A 17364-nucleotide genomic window follows, 5' to 3' on the forward strand; every position below is an offset into this window, starting at 1 on the left:
ACTCTGGTTATGAAATCTCTAACTAGAGTATGTTACTGAAATACCTCTTATTCATTCATATATTTATTTACCAAATATGGACTGAATGCTTGTGATTTGACAGGTTTTGTTTTAGTCAGTGCAGATTTGTCAGGGAACAAATTAGGCAAAAATATCTCTGTGGAGAGGAAATATGAATGTGTGACAGGGTAGGGGCTGACATTTTAGATAATGTGTCCAAGAAAGACCTCATTGAAGAAGACCACTTTTTTTTTTAAATTTTATTTTTTTCAGTGTTCCAAGATTCATTGTTTATGCACCACACCCAGTGCTCCATGCCTTCCTTAATACCCACCACCAGGCTCACCCATCCCCCCACCCCTCTTCCCTTCCCGTACCCTCAGTTTGTCTCTGAGTCCACAGTCTCTCATGCTTCGTCTCCCCTTCCAGTTTCCCTCAATTCACTTTTCCTTTCCTTCTCCTAATGTCTTCCATGTTATTCCTTATGCTCCACAAGTGAAATCTTACAATAATTGACTTTCTCTGCTTGACTTATTTCACTTAGCATAATCTCCTCCAGTCCCATCCATGTTGATACAAAAGTTGGGTATTAATCCCTTCTGATGGAGGCCTAATATTCCATTGTATATATGGATCATATCTTCTTTATCCATTTGTCCGTTGAGGGGCATCTTGGATCTTTCCACAATTTGGCGATTATGGCCATTGTTGCTATGAACATTGGGGTTCATATGGCCCTTCTTTTCACTACATCTATATCTTTGGGGTAAATACCCAGTAGTGCAATTGCAGGGTCATAGGGTAGCTCTATTTTTAATTTCTTAAGTAATCTCCACACTTTTCCAAAGTGGCTGCACCAACTTGCATTCCCACCAACAGTGTAAGAGGGTTCCCCTTTCTCCATATCCTCTCCAACACTTGTTGTTTCCTGTCTTGTTAATGCTGGCCATTCTAACTGGTGTAAGGTGGTATCTCAGTGTGGTTTTGATTTGAATCTCCCTGATGGCTAGTGATGATGAACTTTTTTCATGTGTCTGTTAGCCATTTGTATGTCTTCTTTGGAGAAATGTCTGTTCACGTCTTCTCCCCATTTTTTGGTGTGATTATCTGTTTTTTGAGTGTTGAGTTTGAGGAGTTCTATATAGATCTTGCATATCAGCCCTTTGTCTGTAGTGCATTTGTGAATATCTTCTCCCATTCTGTGGGTTGCCTCTTCGTTTTGTTGACTATTTCCTTTTCTGTGCAGAAGGTTTTTATTTTGATGAAGTCCCAAAAGTTGGTTTTCGCTTTTGTTTCCTTTGCCTTTGGAGACGTGTCTTGAAAGAAATTGTGGCTGATGTCAAAGAGGTTACTGCCTATGTTCTCCTCTAGGATTTTGATAGATTCCTGCCTCATGTTGAGGTCTTTTATCCATTTATCTTTGTGAATGGTGCAAGAGAATGGTCAAGTTTCATTCTTCTATACATAGCCGTCCAATTTTCCCAGCACCATTTATTGAAGAGACTATCTTTTTTTCCACTGGATTATTTTTTTCCTGCTTTGTTGAAGATTAGTTGAGTTGCAGGTCCACATCTGGACTCTCTCTGTTCCACTGGTCTATGTGTCTGTTTTTGTGCCAGTACCATGCTGTCTTGGTGATCACAGCTTTGTAGTAAAGCTTGAAATCAGGCAACGTGATGCCCCCAGCTTTGTTTTTCTTTTTCAATATTTCCTTAGCAACTTGGGGTCTTTTCCAATTCCAAACAAATTTTAGGATTATTTGTTCCAGCACTTTGAAAAATGCTGGTGGAATTTTGATTGGGATGGCATTGAAAGTATAGGTTGCTCTGGGCAGTATAGACATTTAACAACATTTATTGTTCTGATCCATGAGCATGGAATGCTTTTCCATCTTTTTGTGTCTTTGAAGAAGACCGCTCTTGAGTAAAAAGTCCTAAAGAAAGTAAGATATTTGGGAGGCGAGCAAGTATGAAGGTACAGAGGTGAAAATATACCTGGCACGTCTGAGAACACAGATGGAGCAGTAGGAAAGGGGGGCCAATAATAGAGTGATTATATGCCCTTGTTTGCATCTCTTATCTTGATGACATATTATTAATAGTGCCCACTTTCCCTCCTACCTAGTAGTGTCTTGGTTTGAATGGCAAATTATAGTCTTCTGGTTATAGAGGTGAGATCAGAGAGGTAAGGAAGGTGGAGGCAGACCATGGAGAGCTGAGAAAAGAAGCTTTTGGAGGATTTTTGGCACAAGCATGATATGATTTGACTTGGGCTAATAGGGTCATTCTGGCTGCTGTGTTGAGAGTAGACTAGGAGCAAGGACTGAAGCAAAATTAGGAGGCTGTTGCAATGATCCCAGGTGAGAGATATGATACTTTGGACCAGGGTGGTAATTAACAATAGAAACGATGGTAAGTAGGTATATTCTGGATATGTTTTGGAGGTAGAGTCATCAGGAGTTGATAATCGGTGTAAGAAAAAGAAGAAAGTCGAGAATGATGACAAAGTTTTTTGCCTAAGCAGTTGGAAAGATGGAATTACCATTGACTGAGATGGGGAAGCCTGGGATTTAAAGAGGTTTTTCTTGGGGGGAGTGGAGGGAGATGAGTGCAGTTTTGGACATGTTAAGTTTGAGATGCCAGTTAGACAACCCACAGGAGCTGTTGTGTGGGTAGTTGCAAATTTGGATCTGGCATTTAGGGAAAGGTAAAGTTTGGAGATACTAATCTGGGAGCTGTCAGCATTTTGATGGTTCTTAAGCCATGAGATGGAATGAGATTACCTAGTGCTGGGTATGGATAGAAAAGGAAAGATCTAAAGACTGGGTTTAAGGGTAGGGTACCCCAGTGTTTTGAAGTCAGGGAGATGAGTGGGGAGTAACAAAGGAGACTGAGACTGAGTGGAGAAGACAGGAGGAACACTGTGAAGGTGTAATGTCCCAAAGTCAAAGGAAGCGTTTCAAGAAGAGTGGTCAACCATGTTAGATCCTTCTGTTAGGTCAAGAAGAGGAGAAATGATAATGTATCATTGGATTATAGTGTGCTTATTTGTTTGTATATATATTGTTAAAAATTTATTTGAGAGAGAGCAGGGGTGATGGAACAGAGGGAGAGGGAGAGAGAAACTCAAGCAGAGCAGACTCTACACTGAGCATGTAGCCTGATATGGGGCTCGATCTCACGACCTGGAGATCCCACCCTGGGCCCAAACCAAGATTTGGACTCAAGAGGGGATCAGAGGAGAGAAGCTGGAGACAGTGATTATAGACACCTCATTCAAACAATTTTCTTGTAAAGGGAGGGACAAAAATGGAGGTGGAAGTTGAAGGGAAGACATGACATAGAGAGTTTTCTTTTTCTTTTTTTTTTTTAAGATGAAAAATAATAGCATGTTTATTTATTGGTGAGAATGATCCATAGAGAAAGAAATGTGGATGGGAGGGGGATAGGGTAGTTGGGATCTCTACAGTAATGTTCTTAAGTAGATGTGAAGGGAAGAAATCAGGATACAAGTGAGGATTGGCTTTAACCTAGAGAAAGGCAGTTCATTCAAAGTAAAGAAAAAAGTAGAGCACAAGCGTGTGTGTGTGTGTGTGTGTGTGTCTGTGTACACACACACAATTATATACTTGTAGTTACTTACAGTTTACTTGCTCCTGGCTTCATAGTTGACTAAGCTTTGCAATGACGGAGGCTGTCTCTGTTTTGTTCTGTCCTGTACTGTTAGTGCTTGGGTACAGTGAAGACATTCAGAAAATATTTGTTGACTTGAATTAAATTGGAGAAGATAGCTTTTAACAGCCTTTCCAATTCTGAGATTCTGTTTTGATGTTAAGATCATAGAGGACGGGCACCTGGGTGGCTCAGTTGGTTAAGCATCCAACTTTTGATTTTGGCTCAGGTCTTGATCTCAGTGTTGTGAGATCAAGCCCCCACGCCAGGTTCCGCGCTTAGTGTGGAGTCTGCTTTTCTCTCTCCCTCTGTCCCTCCCCCTGCTAGTGCTCTCTCTCAAAATAAATAAATAAATAAGCAAACAAATGAGTAAAATCTTTAAGATTTTATTTATTTATTTGACAGACAGAGATCACAAGTAGGCAGAGAGGCAGGCAGAGAGAGAGGGAAGCAGACTCTCCACCGAGCAGAGAGCCCGACGTGGGGCTCGATCCCAGGACCCTGGGATCATGACCTGAGCTGAAGGCAGAGGCTTTAACCCACTGAGCCACCCAGGCGCCCCATAAAATCTTTAAAAAAATAATAGAGGAGATAAAGAATTTAAGCTCAGCTAAGAGGTAAGGTTTGGAGACCCCTGTATTTTAAATGATATTTGAGCATAAACTCAGGTGAAATAGATGTAACTAGAAGCCAGATGAAGTTCTGTAAAACCAGTAGATAAAAGGAACTTTAAGGAGTGAGTTATTAACAGAACTGGAAGTTAAGGTAGATGTGACTGACAAAATGTTTAGATTAGTCGATTGAGAGCAAGGGCTGCTTTGGAACCAAAACTGAGTCATTGTGAATTTTGATGTAGCTGCTTGCTAGATATGTCAACACTTTTCTCAACTGTTAAATGAAGTTAAGGAGCACAGTCATCATAGGGTTATAAGGATTCAGTGAGGAAAAAAATAGCAGTGTCTGGCATGATAAAGTTCTAAATAAATGTTAGCTTGGTGTGAGTATTGTTAGTATTAGTTCGATATCAACATTGTCATTGTTACTTTTCAGGAAACTAACTTATTTGCAAATGTTTGTACTTTGCTGTTGTGTTCAGTATGGTGAAATTTCCCCACTTTTAGTTATTATGCCTACATTTTATTTAAGCAGTTTCCCAATAGCTATAATGATTGTGTTATAATGGTGCCTCAGAAGGGCAGAACAACTTCATAGACTTTGCCTTTTACGTTCTCAAACCCTTTTCTCCAACTGTTGTTTTTAAGGAGTGCCTGTTATTTGTGTGTGGGGTATTATTATTTTTTTAAGACTTTATTTATTTATTTGACACACTGAGAGAGATCACAAATAGGCAGAGAGAGAGGGAGAAGCAGGCTCCCTGCTGAGCAGAGAGCCCAGTGTGGGGCTTGATCCCAGGACCCTGAGATCATGACCTGAGCCGAAGGCAGAGGCTTAACCTACTGAGCCACCCAGGTGCCCTGTGTGGGGGTACTATTTTATCAAAATGTATGAGCCAGTAGACTTGGGGCTACCTGAATTGAGTTCATTTAACATGTTTGAGCTCTTACCTGCCATTAGCTATGTTAGGACACAAAGCTGAATTCTTCCCCTCAGCGTTTACAGTCTACATAGAGATACAATATCATTATACTTTGGCATGTGCTACATGTATAAAATGGTACTTAGAACATGAATTTAATTTAGGTAAACTGTGGATGAAAATACAGGTCAGAGTTAATTTATATTTTTAATCTCTTGGATTTTACCCAGTGGTTTACTGACATGGTTTTTTTTTAGGGAAGGGGGAGAGAAAGAGGGAGAGCAAGAATTTTAAGCAGGTTCCACACCCAGCATGGAGCTGGGCATAGGGCTGGATCTCACAATCCTGAGATCATGACCTAAGGTGAAATCAAGAGTCGGATACTGGGGGCGCCTGGGTGCTCAGTCAGTTGGGTGTCTGCTGCCTTCGGTTCAGGTCATGATCTCAGGGTCCTGGGATTGAGCCCTGCATCCTGGCTCCCTGCTCAGCAGGGAGCCTGCTTCTCTCTCTCCTTCTGCCGCTCCCCCTGCTTGTGCTCTCTCTCACTCTCTCTCTCTGTCAAGTAAATAAATAAATAAAATCTTTAAAAAAAAAAAAAAAAGAGAGAGACACTTAACTGACTGAACCACCCAGGCATCCCTGTATAATAATGTGTTTAAAAGTATTATTTTGTGGGATAAGTTTTTACCTGTTTTTTTGGCATCACTCAAGACAAACTAATTATAGAAAGAAAAGCATTAAAGCATATAATTCTTGAACTTGATGAAAGGAAAAAAATGCTTAACAAGTTTGTCTAGATTTATTCAAAATATTTTTGAAGATGTTTGGGACTATTAAAGGGTTTAGAAGGTGAATTCTTGTTTAGACTAGGTGGAGCATTACTTTCATGTGTTAATTTTTATAAGCGAAGCTATATTTGAAGGTTTTAATTTCTAAATTGTATAAATTGGTTGATATTTTGCTGTGTCATTGGAAACATTTTATATGTCCTATCTTGAACAGTATTTCGGTTATAATTAGACTGTGAACTCCTTGAGATTAGGGAACCTGGCTAGGCTCCAGCCAAGCCCAGTAATATGTTTGTTGAATTAAGTTGTAGTAAAGCAGCAAGAAGGGCACAGTTTGAGAATTTCCAAAAAATTTTTTTTAAGATTTTTATTTATTTATTTGACAGAGAGAGAGATTACAAGTAGGCAGAGAGGCAGGCAGAGAGAGAGAGAGGAGGAAGCAGGCTCCCTGCTGAGCAGAGAGCCCAATGGGGGGCTCGATCCCAGGACCCTGGGATCATGACCCGAGCCAAAGGCAGAGGCTTTAACCCACTGAGCCACCCAGGTGCCCCTTCCAAAATATTTTTATCTGTTTTTTCATTATGAAAAATTTCTGACATAACTGAAATCATTGAAGGGTAGTATAATGGTTATCGTCTACCCTCCACCCAGATTCAACAGTTGCTTACATTTTGCTGCATTTTAAAAGTCTCATTTTTTTTGCTGAACCATGTATAAGTAAGTTGCAGATCCTAACACTACTTCTACATACTTGAGCATGCGTCTCTTAAAAATACGATACTCTCCTAAGTAACCACAGGATTTTTGAGTCATTCTTGTAGAGATCGGGGTTAATAATAATGGTGTACTGGCTCTGGCATCTCTCACTTGTGTGGTCCTGGGCAAATTACTTCATATCCCTGAGCCTTAGTTTCCTTAGCTGCAGAGCACTTATCTCAAAGGAATATTATGAAGATGAAGTGCGTAAAGGCGCCATTTTCAGTGTTTTCCCATATAGTACTCAACTGTGGTGAATTAATACCACACCCACCCTTATTCCCAGAGTTGGAAACTTTTACCTTTCTTTTCCCCCTCATTTGTTGTTAAAAAATCTTACATTTCTGTCTCGTAACATTTCTCAAACCTGTCCTGTTCTTTCCATTGCCACCACATTTCCTGCCTGTCAACAATTTTAGTCTCTCTTCTGGTCCCATACTCACCTCCTCATCCTTTCCTTAAGGCTGCCAGAGTTTATGCTCCCAAATAAAAATTTAATCTTATTAATTTCCTGTTTAAAAACTTTCCCATCACCTACAATGTAAGGTCCAAGTTTCTTAACTCTGTCTTCTGTGTACCTTCTGTCTCTGCAGCCTTATCTCTCATTATGCACATTCCCTCCCTTCCCCCACCTCACTGAACACACAGACACCATCCCCCAAACTGTAGCAAGCCATGGGTAGCTGTCTAAATTGTACTGTTGGTTACATACCTCTGTGCCTTTGCTTGGTTGACTCCCCATATCTGGAATTCTACCCCACCCACCATCTTCTTTATCTCTGGCAAATACTCATTTTCTCATCCCCCTCCCCAGCTTGCCTTTTAAGACTAGGTGCCATACAGGTTCCTTCTCTTCCCCCTCCATCTACATTGTACAGTCTTCTAGCGTAATACCCGTAACATTTTTGGACAGCCACTTGTTTGCGTGTCTGTTTCATTCTGCTAGGTTAGAAAGTCCTTAAGGATACACAGGTTTTATCCCTTTTTTTATTCCTAGTACCTAATATGTTGCTTGTACCAGGGATAAAATAAATATAGATATGGAGTCCATATTTTATGGTGAAAAAAATCTGAGGTTCAGAGAATATTCTTTATGTGCCCAAAGTAACAGAACTAATTAATGAAACGTTCAGATCTTTAAGAACCTTTCATTATTGTTGCCATTAATTGTAATACTTACAGTATTTAGTCTGTGTACTTAGAGGCCCCTAGAGGATGTTAGAGTTCCCACATGGAAGTCTATAAAGTCGTATATGAATTTTCGGTAAATTGAATTAATACGATTATATATGTCTGTATGTCACCCATTTTTCTTAATGTACCCACATGGTTTTGTTATTAACAGATCATTTTAGTGGACATACTTACATCTTTTTTTTTTTTTAATTTTTTTATTTACTTGAGAGAGAGACGGGGAGGAGCAGAGGGAGAGGGATGAGCAGACCCCCACACTGAGCACAGAGCCTGTCACGGGGCTTGATCCCATGACCCTGAGGTCATGACCTGAGCTGAAATCAAGAGTTGAATGCTCAATTGACTGAGCCACCCAGGCGCCCATACTTTTATCTTTTGAGAGGAGAGAAGTATGAGGACCTTCATGATATGGGTGATTTGGAATAAAGGCTTGACATAGTTTGCTAGGGAATTGATAAGGTATAAGGAAGTTGTTTTTTTAAAAGATATATTTAATTTAGAGAGAGAGAGAGCACAGTTGGGAGGAGGGAGAGGGAGTCACAAGCAGACTCTGAGCTGAGTACCGAGTCTGACTTGGGGCTCCATCGCATGATCCTGAGATCATGATCTGAGCCAAAACCAAGAGCTGGATGCTCAACTGACAGCACCACCCAAGTGCCCCAAAAAAAGTGGTTTTGAAAGTAGTAAGATTCAGGTTAGATGGTAAAATCTGAAATTTTCTTAGTCTTCAGTAATTCATTAAAATAAGAAAGTTTAAAAATATCTAAAAACAGGGGTGCCTGGGTGGCCCAGTCAGTTAAGCATTTGCCTTCAGCTCAGATCATGTTGGACCTCTTAAATAAAAGTGTGGTCTGGCAGGCATTCTAGGTTCACAGGTATAGCTTAAATAATAATGCTTTAAAATATGTGTGCTATTTCTATCAGTTTGTTTAACTACTAGATAAACAAGATTTGTGTGATTTCATTCATTCCTTTGGCAAATATTTGTTCAATTCTTGCTATGAACCAGGTGCTCTGCTCAGTGCTGAAATTGCAGCTGTGAGTAAATAAAACAGAGAAGCCATACTCCTCCCTGGTGGCCCTTACCTTTTAGTGGGGGAACCATACTCTAACCATAGTGAACATGCAAGTAGGTATCTGTAGTATAATGCTAGACAGAGGCAAGTACTTTCTTAAAAGGCCAGAAAAGGGAATAGGAAGTGATAGCTTCTATTTTAGGAGTTACTGAGAAGGCCTTTCTGAGTAGCCATTTGAACAGAGAGACCTGAGTTAAGTAAGGGTACTCGCCATGCAAAGATACCTAGAGGAACAGCCTTCCAGACGGAGGGATCATCAAATGCAAAAAGCTTTGAGGAAGGGGCATGCTTGGCCTCTTCAAGCAAGGAAGCCAGTGTGTCTGGAGCTACGTGAGCAAGGGTAGAATGGTAGGAGATGAGGTTGGAGAAGTAGCCAGGGGCAGATCATGTAGGACCTTTAGATTTCATTCTAAATGTAATATAAACCTTTGGATGCTTTCTAGTAAGGAAATAAGGTGATCTAACTTAAGTTTAAAGGATACTCTATGCTATGTAGAGAACTCAAGTAGTACAAGAAAGGAAGCAGGGTGCTCAGTTATGAAGTGGTGGTTATAGAGGATGAGAGAGGATGATGGACGTGGTGAGAAGTAGATTGGAGATGTATTTTGAAGATCAAGCCAACAGGTTAAGTTGACTGATGGCAGTGTAAAAGGGAGCAAAGAAACTCTAGTGCTAATAAATAGGTAATAGACTTGAAGGAAATACACATATTTTTACTGTGGCTGTCTCTGAGCAGTGGCCTTCTTACTAGGAGCTTTTTTTTTCCCCCCTTATCTGTATTTACCAGTTTTTCTATCCTGAACCTGTAATGCTTCTGCAAAAAATATATAGATTATTTTAAAATTAGAGTTAATCATAGTACTAAATGTACCCTAATTCTTAATGTATTCTCTTATCCCTTTTGATTTTGGAAAAACAGTCTAAGTTTTTAAACCTTTTTACTCTTAGTGATCAGCCTTTGTACCTACCTTCTCCACATTTGAAGATGGTGAAGCTGGATATTCACACCTTGGCCCATCACCTTAAGCAGGAGCGCTTATATGTGAACTCTGAGAAACAGCTCATTCAGAGGCTCAACGCAGATGTCCTTAAGACAGCCGAAAAGTTGTATCGTACAGCATGGATTGCTAAGCAACAGAGAATTAATTTGGATCGGCTTATCATAACCAGGTAAAAAAAAACAGGTTTTGAGGCGTTTAATTTTTTCTGTGCTAACTATAAATAAATGAATCTATTTCCAACAAAGTGCATGCTTTCAGGTAGTTTGAATCAACATTAAGGTGAGTCTTTGCCTATTTTGTCTGTTAATTAAGGCTTTTTTAGAGAATTATAACTTAAGCATTAATATTTTATACCACACACCAGTTGATTTTGTATCTTTGTATGATAACCTTTTATTTTGCTGAGAGTAAATTATCTTGTGTTTTTTCCTAAGTAGGCTCCACACCCAATGTGGGGCTTGAACTCATGACCCTGAGATCAAGAGTCACATGCTCTACCCACTGAACCAGCCAGGCGCCCCTCTACTTTTCTGTTATTATTATATTAAGATTAAAAAAAATTTTTTGAGTAATCTCTATACCCAACATGGGGCTCAAACTCACAACCCTGAGATCAAGGGTCATATGCTGCACCAGTTCATCCAGTCAGGCACCCCTTTTTTCCCGGTATTATTTAATATACAGTTGGCCCTTAAACACTTATTTGACCCTGTGGGTCCACTTATACATGGATTTTTTCAATAGAGTACTATAAATGTATTTTTCTTTTTCTTATGATTTTCTTAACAATATTTTCTTTTGTCTAACTTACTTTATTGTAAGAATACTGTATATAATACATATATGAAATATGTGTTAATTGAGTATATTATCCATAAGGCTTCTGGTCAACAGAAGTCTATTAGTAGTTAAGTGTTTGGGGAGTCAAAAGTTATGCAAGGATTTTCCACTGCACAGGGAGGTCAGTGTGCCTAATCCCCACATTGTTCAAGGGTCAACTGTGTGAATTTCCATGTTTTGATTCTGTATATCTTCCTGTATATCTACCTCTCGCTTTTAGAAACCTCTTTTTCACTGTGTTAATATCTTTTTTTTTTTTTTTTCCCACTGTGTTAATATCTTATTCTGTTGGTTCAGGAACCAGTTTTTAGCTCTAAGAAGAGTGGTGGTGAGGTATAAATTTGAGAAAACGAGGCAGATGCAGAAAAGTATGATTCCATTTATGTGAAGCTGAAAAAAAGCAGGACTGATCTTTCATAACAGAAATCTGAATAATGGTTATTTTTTTATATTTTTCATTGAACCTGATTAACTAGGAGGAATTTTTCCTCCTTTGTACTTTTTGGTTTTCACCTTTCTTTGCATGTTCAGATGCTGGTCGGCTGAAAGATTTGAGCAGTTCAGAATGATCTCATTACTAGGACTATAATCAGTCTACATTTCCACGTTTCAGTGGTACTGTATTATTGTTATTGGTTTTTATTGTTTTGCTTGTTTGCTCATTTTTTAGTGCTGAAGCTTCCCCTGCTGAATGTTGCCAACATGCCAAGATTTTGGAAGACACACAGTTTGTTGATGGATACAAGCAATTGGGATTTCAGGAGACTGCTTATGGAGAATTTTTGAGTCGATTAAGGGAAAATCCTCGTCTTATTGCCTCCTCTTTGGTTGCTGGGGAGAAACTTAATCAGGAGAACACACAAAGTGTTATATACACAGTTTTTACCTCCCTTTATGGAAACTGCATTATGCAAGAAGATGAAAGCTACCTCCTTCAGGTTTTGAGATACTTGATTGAATTTGAACTTAAAGAAAGTGACAACCCCAGGCGACTTTTGAGGAGAGGAACCTGTGCCTTCAGCATCTTATTTAAACTCTTTTCTGAAGGACTGTTTTCCGCCAAACTTTTCCTCACAGCTACTTTACATGAGCCAATCATGCAGCTGCTTGTTGAAGATGAAGACCACCTGGAGACAGATCCAAACAAGCTAATCGATAGGTTCTCCCCATTACAACAGGAAAAGCTCTTTGGAGAGAAAGGCTCAGATAGATTCAGGCAAAAGGTTCAAGAGATGGTGGATTCCAATGAGGCCAAACTGGTGGCTCTGGTGAACAAGTTTATTGGTTATCTCAAACAGAACACGTACTGCTTTCCACATAGTTTGAGGTGGATTGTGTCACAGATGTACAAAACCCTCTCCTGTGTAGACAGACTGGAAGTTGGGGAGGTCAGGGCAATGTGTACTGATCTCCTCTTGGCCTGCTTCATTTGTCCTGCAGTTGTCAATCCAGAACAGTATGGAATAATTTCTGATGCTCCTATTAATGAGGTGGCAAGATTTAATCTGATGCAGGTATGCTTTTTAATGTGGCATTCAGTTGAAAGTCAGTTGAGTGAGTAGCGGGGTGGGAACAAAATATGATGGCAATATGTATACATTCTTACTATTCCGTTTCCTCAAACTGGCTTAAATATTTCTTTCTTTTTTTTTTTTTTTAAACATTTTTATTTATTTATTTGACAGTGACACAGCATGAGAGGGAACACAGGCAGAGGGGGGAGTGGGAGAGGGAGAAGCAGGCTTCCTGCTGAGCAGGGATTCCTGATCTGGGGCTCTGTTCCAGGACCCTGGGATCATGACCTGAGCAGAAGGCAGACACTTAATGACTGAGCCCACCCAGGCGCCCCTAAATATTTGCTTCTTAAGAAATAAAAGCAGTGATGGGACGCCTGGGTGGCTCAGTTGGTTGAGCGGCTGGCTTCGGCTCGGGTCATGATCCCAGCGTCCTGGGATCAAGTCCCACATCGGGCTCCTTGCTCAGCAGGGAGCCTGCTTCTCCCTCTGCCTCTGCCTGCCTCTCTGTCTGCCTGTGCTCACTCTCTCTGACAAATAAATAAATAAAATCTTAATAAAAAAAAAAAAAGAAAAGCAGTGGGAGGGGGGACGGGAGAGGGTGGTGGGGAAATGGACATTGGGGAGGGTATGTGCTATGATAAGTGCTGTGAAATGTGTAAACCTGGCGATTCACAGACCTGTATCCCTAGGGATAAAAATACATTATATGTTTATTAAAATTAAAAAAAAAAGAAATAAAAGCAGTTATGGGGCACCTAGGTGGCTCAGTCAGTTGAGTGTCCCACTCTTGGTTTCAGCTCAGGTCGTGATCTCAGGGTTGTAGGATAGAGCCCTGCTTTGGGCTCCAAGGTCTAACTCCACTCTCAGCGGGGCATCTGCTTGAGAGTCTCTCCCTTTGGCCTCCCCCCACCCCCTTGTGCGTGCGGGTGCATACACACACACACACACACCCCCCACTCACTCACTCTCTCTCTCTCTCTGAAATTAAAAAAAGAAAGAAAAGCAGTTAAATTGGGATTTAAAAATACTGTAGTCATAAAATATTAGTTTTGGGGGCACCTGGATGTCTCAGTCTGGTAAGCATCTGCCTTTGGCTCAGGTCATGATCCCTCAGGGTTCTGGGATCAAGCGCCGCATTGGACTTTCTGCTCTGCAAGGAGCCTGCTTCTCCCTGTCCCTCTGCCTGCTACTCTACCTGCTTGTGCTTACGCGCTCTCTCTCTTTCTCTCTCTCTCTCTCTCTCTCTGCCAAACAAATACAGTCTTAAAAAATATATTTTGTGGGGCACCTGGGTGGCTCAGTGGTTTAAAGCCTCTGCCTTCAGCTTAGGTCATGATCCCAGGGACCTGGGATCGAGCCCCATATCAGGCTCTCTGCCCAGCAGGGAGCCTGCTTCCTCCTCTCTCTCTCTCTCTGCCTGCCTCTCTGCCTACTTGTGATCTCTGTCAAATAAGTAAATTAAAAAAAAAATATATATATATATATACACACACACACATATATAGTTTTTCCCGTGCAAAGACTTATTTATTTATTTTAGAGAGGGAGAGTGAGGGGAGGGGCAGGAGAAGGAGAGAAATCCTGGAGCAGACTCCCCACTGAGCTTGGATCCCAATGTGGGGCCCGATCCCAGGACTCTGAGATCATGACCTGAGCCAAAACCAAGAGTCAGACTCCTAACCGACTGAGCCATCCAAGTGCCCCTTGTGTTAGTTTTTACTCTTTCTTTCCTTTTTTTTTTTAATCTGAGAAAGAGAGTGTGAGAGCACAAGTTGGGGGAGGAACAGAAGAAGAAGGAGGAGCAGACTTCCTGCAGAGCAGGGAGCCTGCTGTAGGGCTCAATCCCCGGACTCTGAGGGCAGACACTTAACCAACTGAACTACCCAGGCACCCCTAGTTGATTAGATTTTCTAGAACAGGGCCACCATCCCTATACCATGATTTCAAAACTAGGGTGATTAAAAATATTTATGCATTATCTTTTATACATTGTTTGGTAGCAAAACATGACCTGAACTAACATGAGACTGTTTATCACTGCTAGTTATTCCTTTTAGGGCTAAGGAATACTCAGGTTTTGCTGCAGAAATGTGAATACATTTGATTACAGGATGCTTCCCTTAATACTGCCTATGTTACATGTATGCGCTAATCAACCTTTCTAAAATCTTTGAATTTTGAAATCTGAAATTCTTCTGGTCCTTAGAGTTCCAGAAAGAGGAGTTTTGGATTTATGTTAGCAGTTTTTTCCCCTTTATCACGAGAACTACTGAAATCTTATTTATTTATTTATTTATTTATTTATTTATTTATTTTTGAGAGGAGGAGGGAGGGGGTGAGAAAGAGAATCCTAAGCATGCTCCGTGCCCAGTGTAGAGCCTGACTGACATAGGGCTGGATCTCACAACCCTGAGATATGACCTAAGCCGAAATCAAGAGTCGGATGCTTAACTGACTGAGCCACTCATGCCACCTCCATGTTATTTTTTCTTTTTTGAAGATTTTATTTATTTTTATTTGAGAGAGAGCATGAGAGGGGAAAAGGCCAGAGGGAAAAACAGACTCCCCACGGAGTTTGAAGCCCAATGCAAGACTCGATCCTGGGACTCTGGAATTATGACCTGAGCTGAAGGCAGTTGCCCAGCCAACTGAGCCACCCAGGCGCCCCATGTTATTATTTCTTAAGGGAATCTTTTAATCATATCCTGCCCCCCAGAAATACTGTAAAGAAAAAACTGAGTTTATTTGGAATATATCTTTGGATGATTTTTTTTTAATGATAAGCTTTTTCCTCCATGGTCATTTCTGTTACGTAGTTATGTTTAGCAATTAACTATATAAAAATCCCTGAAGTAAAACTCAAAGATTTTTATGATAGTGTAATTCTAGGTTTTTATTTTTATCATTCCAGTAGAGATTGAATCACTTATTGTCAAAATGAGTAAAAGAGGGAATTATACCAGATATTAAGATGATACTGTATGGTATTAGCTTTCCCCAAAGTGTCTTTAAAGAGAGTAGATTAGGGTCGCCTGTGTGGCTCAGTCGATAAGCATCCAACTCTTAATTTTGGCTCAGGTCATTATCTTAGGCTTATGAGATGGAGCCCCATGTTGGGCCCCATGCTGAGTGGGGAGTCTGCGTGAGATTCTCTCTCTCCCTCTGTCCCTTCTGCCTCCTCTGCAATAAATAAATAAATAAATCTTAAGGGAAAAAGTAAGTGTAAATTAACAGCTCTTTTTTACTAGTAAGGAACCTGCTGTGTGAATTAACATTTACTTTCCAAGCAGCTCTGTTGTGTAGGATTTTTTAAATCTAGAAAAGAAATTCTACCTTGAGTATTTTGTGAACTGTAAAGGGAAATGTACTTAATATTAACTTCAAGTAATTTGAATCAGGTTTTGCAAGTGAATTTTAAAATATCTAAATGTATGAAAAGTGTAATATCAGTGTATTGTTAAAGTAAAATTTTCTATTGTCTATGACTCTTCATCTAAGTATAGTAAAAGTTGATGTAGAGAAGATACACGTTTAATTTGGGACCCTACTTTGCATGCCTGGTCAGATGGTATAAATATTATTATGAAATAGCTTTTTAGACTAGAATGAAAGCACTTTCATAGAGAAGGATTTGTAAATATCTATAGCCCACGTCTCTCGACCATTGCTTTGGGTTGCAGGTTGGCCGCCTTTTGCAGCAGTTGGCAATGACCGGCTCTGAAGAGGGAGATTCCCGGACAAAGAGCAGCCTTGGAAAATTTGACAAAGTAAGAATACTATCTCATGTGAAATACCGTTTATAGAAAATATTCCCAAAGTATTAGTGAACTTAACTGTTGTCTTTATTAAGTCTTGTCCTTTAATTTATTGAGAATAAACTAAATATTCTTTTCAGTTATGCTTAGTATGGCTATAGAGAATACAGTGTTGGATTAGTAGCATTTAAAGGAAGATGTTAGTAAAGATTACTAATTCTTACTTATTAAACTGTTGAGGAGATGTCACTATAATGAGAACCAAAGAGCTATTAAGATTATTTTATTTTAAAAATTTGATAAGGAGTCTGGCTTGCTCAGTTGGTAGAGCGTGCAATTCTTGATCTCGAGGTTGGAGTTCCAGCCCCACGTAGGATGCAGAGATTACTTTAAATATTTTATTTATTCATTTATTTATTTTAGAGAGAGGGAGCATGCATATGCAGGCAGGGGGAGGAGCAGAGAGAGAGGGAGGGGGAAAGAATTTCAAGCAGACTCCATGCTAAGTGCAGAGCCCCACATGGGGCTCAATCCTATGACCCCAGGATCCTTACCAGAGCAGAAACGAGGAGTCTGATGAGCTGCCCAGTTTTCCCGGGTGTAGAGATTACTTAAAAAAAAAAAAAAAAAAAAAAGTTAAAAAAAAAAAAAAGTCTTAAATAAATAAGGTTGCTCAGTTGGTTGAGTGTCTGACTCTTGGATTCTGTTTGGATCATGATCTCAGGGTCCTGAGATTGGCCCAGGTCAGGCTCTGCGCTCAGCCGGAAGTTTGCTTTAGATTCTCTCTTTGTCCCTCTCCTTCTGTGCCTCCCCACTGAGTGCGTGTGTGTGTGCTCATGCGTTCACTTGCTCTCTCTAAAATGGATGAATAAATCTTTAAATAAATTAGATAGTTTAGTTTAAAAAAATCACTAAAGTAAATCGGAAATAATTATAGAATTTTAAGTGTTATTTCATAAATATGTTTTATGGCATTGTTCAGTTAAATTAGATTTTAATCATATTTGAGTAGGCTATATATTCAGCCTTATTTAAAATTCAGAGGTTATATAGTAAAATTCCACTTTACCTCTGATCTCTAACCTTTATTTCCTCCCCAGAAGGTTCTTGATGTTCTCAGTTTTTCGTGTTTTCTTCAAGAGGTCTATATGTATACAAGCACATTCTTACATATGTTTTCCCAGTCACCCCATCCCCCTCTTTTCACAGATGGTACGGTAGTGTGGACT

At 40.0% G+C, this 17364-nt stretch overlaps 1 protein-coding gene across 5 annotated transcripts in view; it reads left to right on the forward strand.

Moving 5' to 3' along the window:
- GAPVD1 (GTPase activating protein and VPS9 domains 1) overlaps window positions 1-17364 on the forward strand; it is an 82951-nt gene that overhangs the window by 28192 nt on the left and 37395 nt on the right. For all 5 annotated transcript variants that reach the window (XM_080819544.1, XM_080819543.1, XM_080819546.1 and 2 more), the window contains exons 2-4: window positions 9971-10192; window positions 11534-12377; window positions 16061-16147. In XM_080819544.1, coding sequence (XP_080675670.1) covers window positions 10008-10192; window positions 11534-12377; window positions 16061-16147 — 1116 coding nt within the window. In that variant the 5' untranslated portion in view covers window positions 9971-10007. The remainder of the gene's footprint in view (window positions 1-9970; window positions 10193-11533; window positions 12378-16060; window positions 16148-17364) is intronic.

This window comes from Martes martes (assembly GCF_963455335.1).
Source record: "Martes martes genome assembly, chromosome: 12".
NCBI classification, from domain to species: Eukaryota; Metazoa; Chordata; class Mammalia; order Carnivora; family Mustelidae; genus Martes; species Martes martes.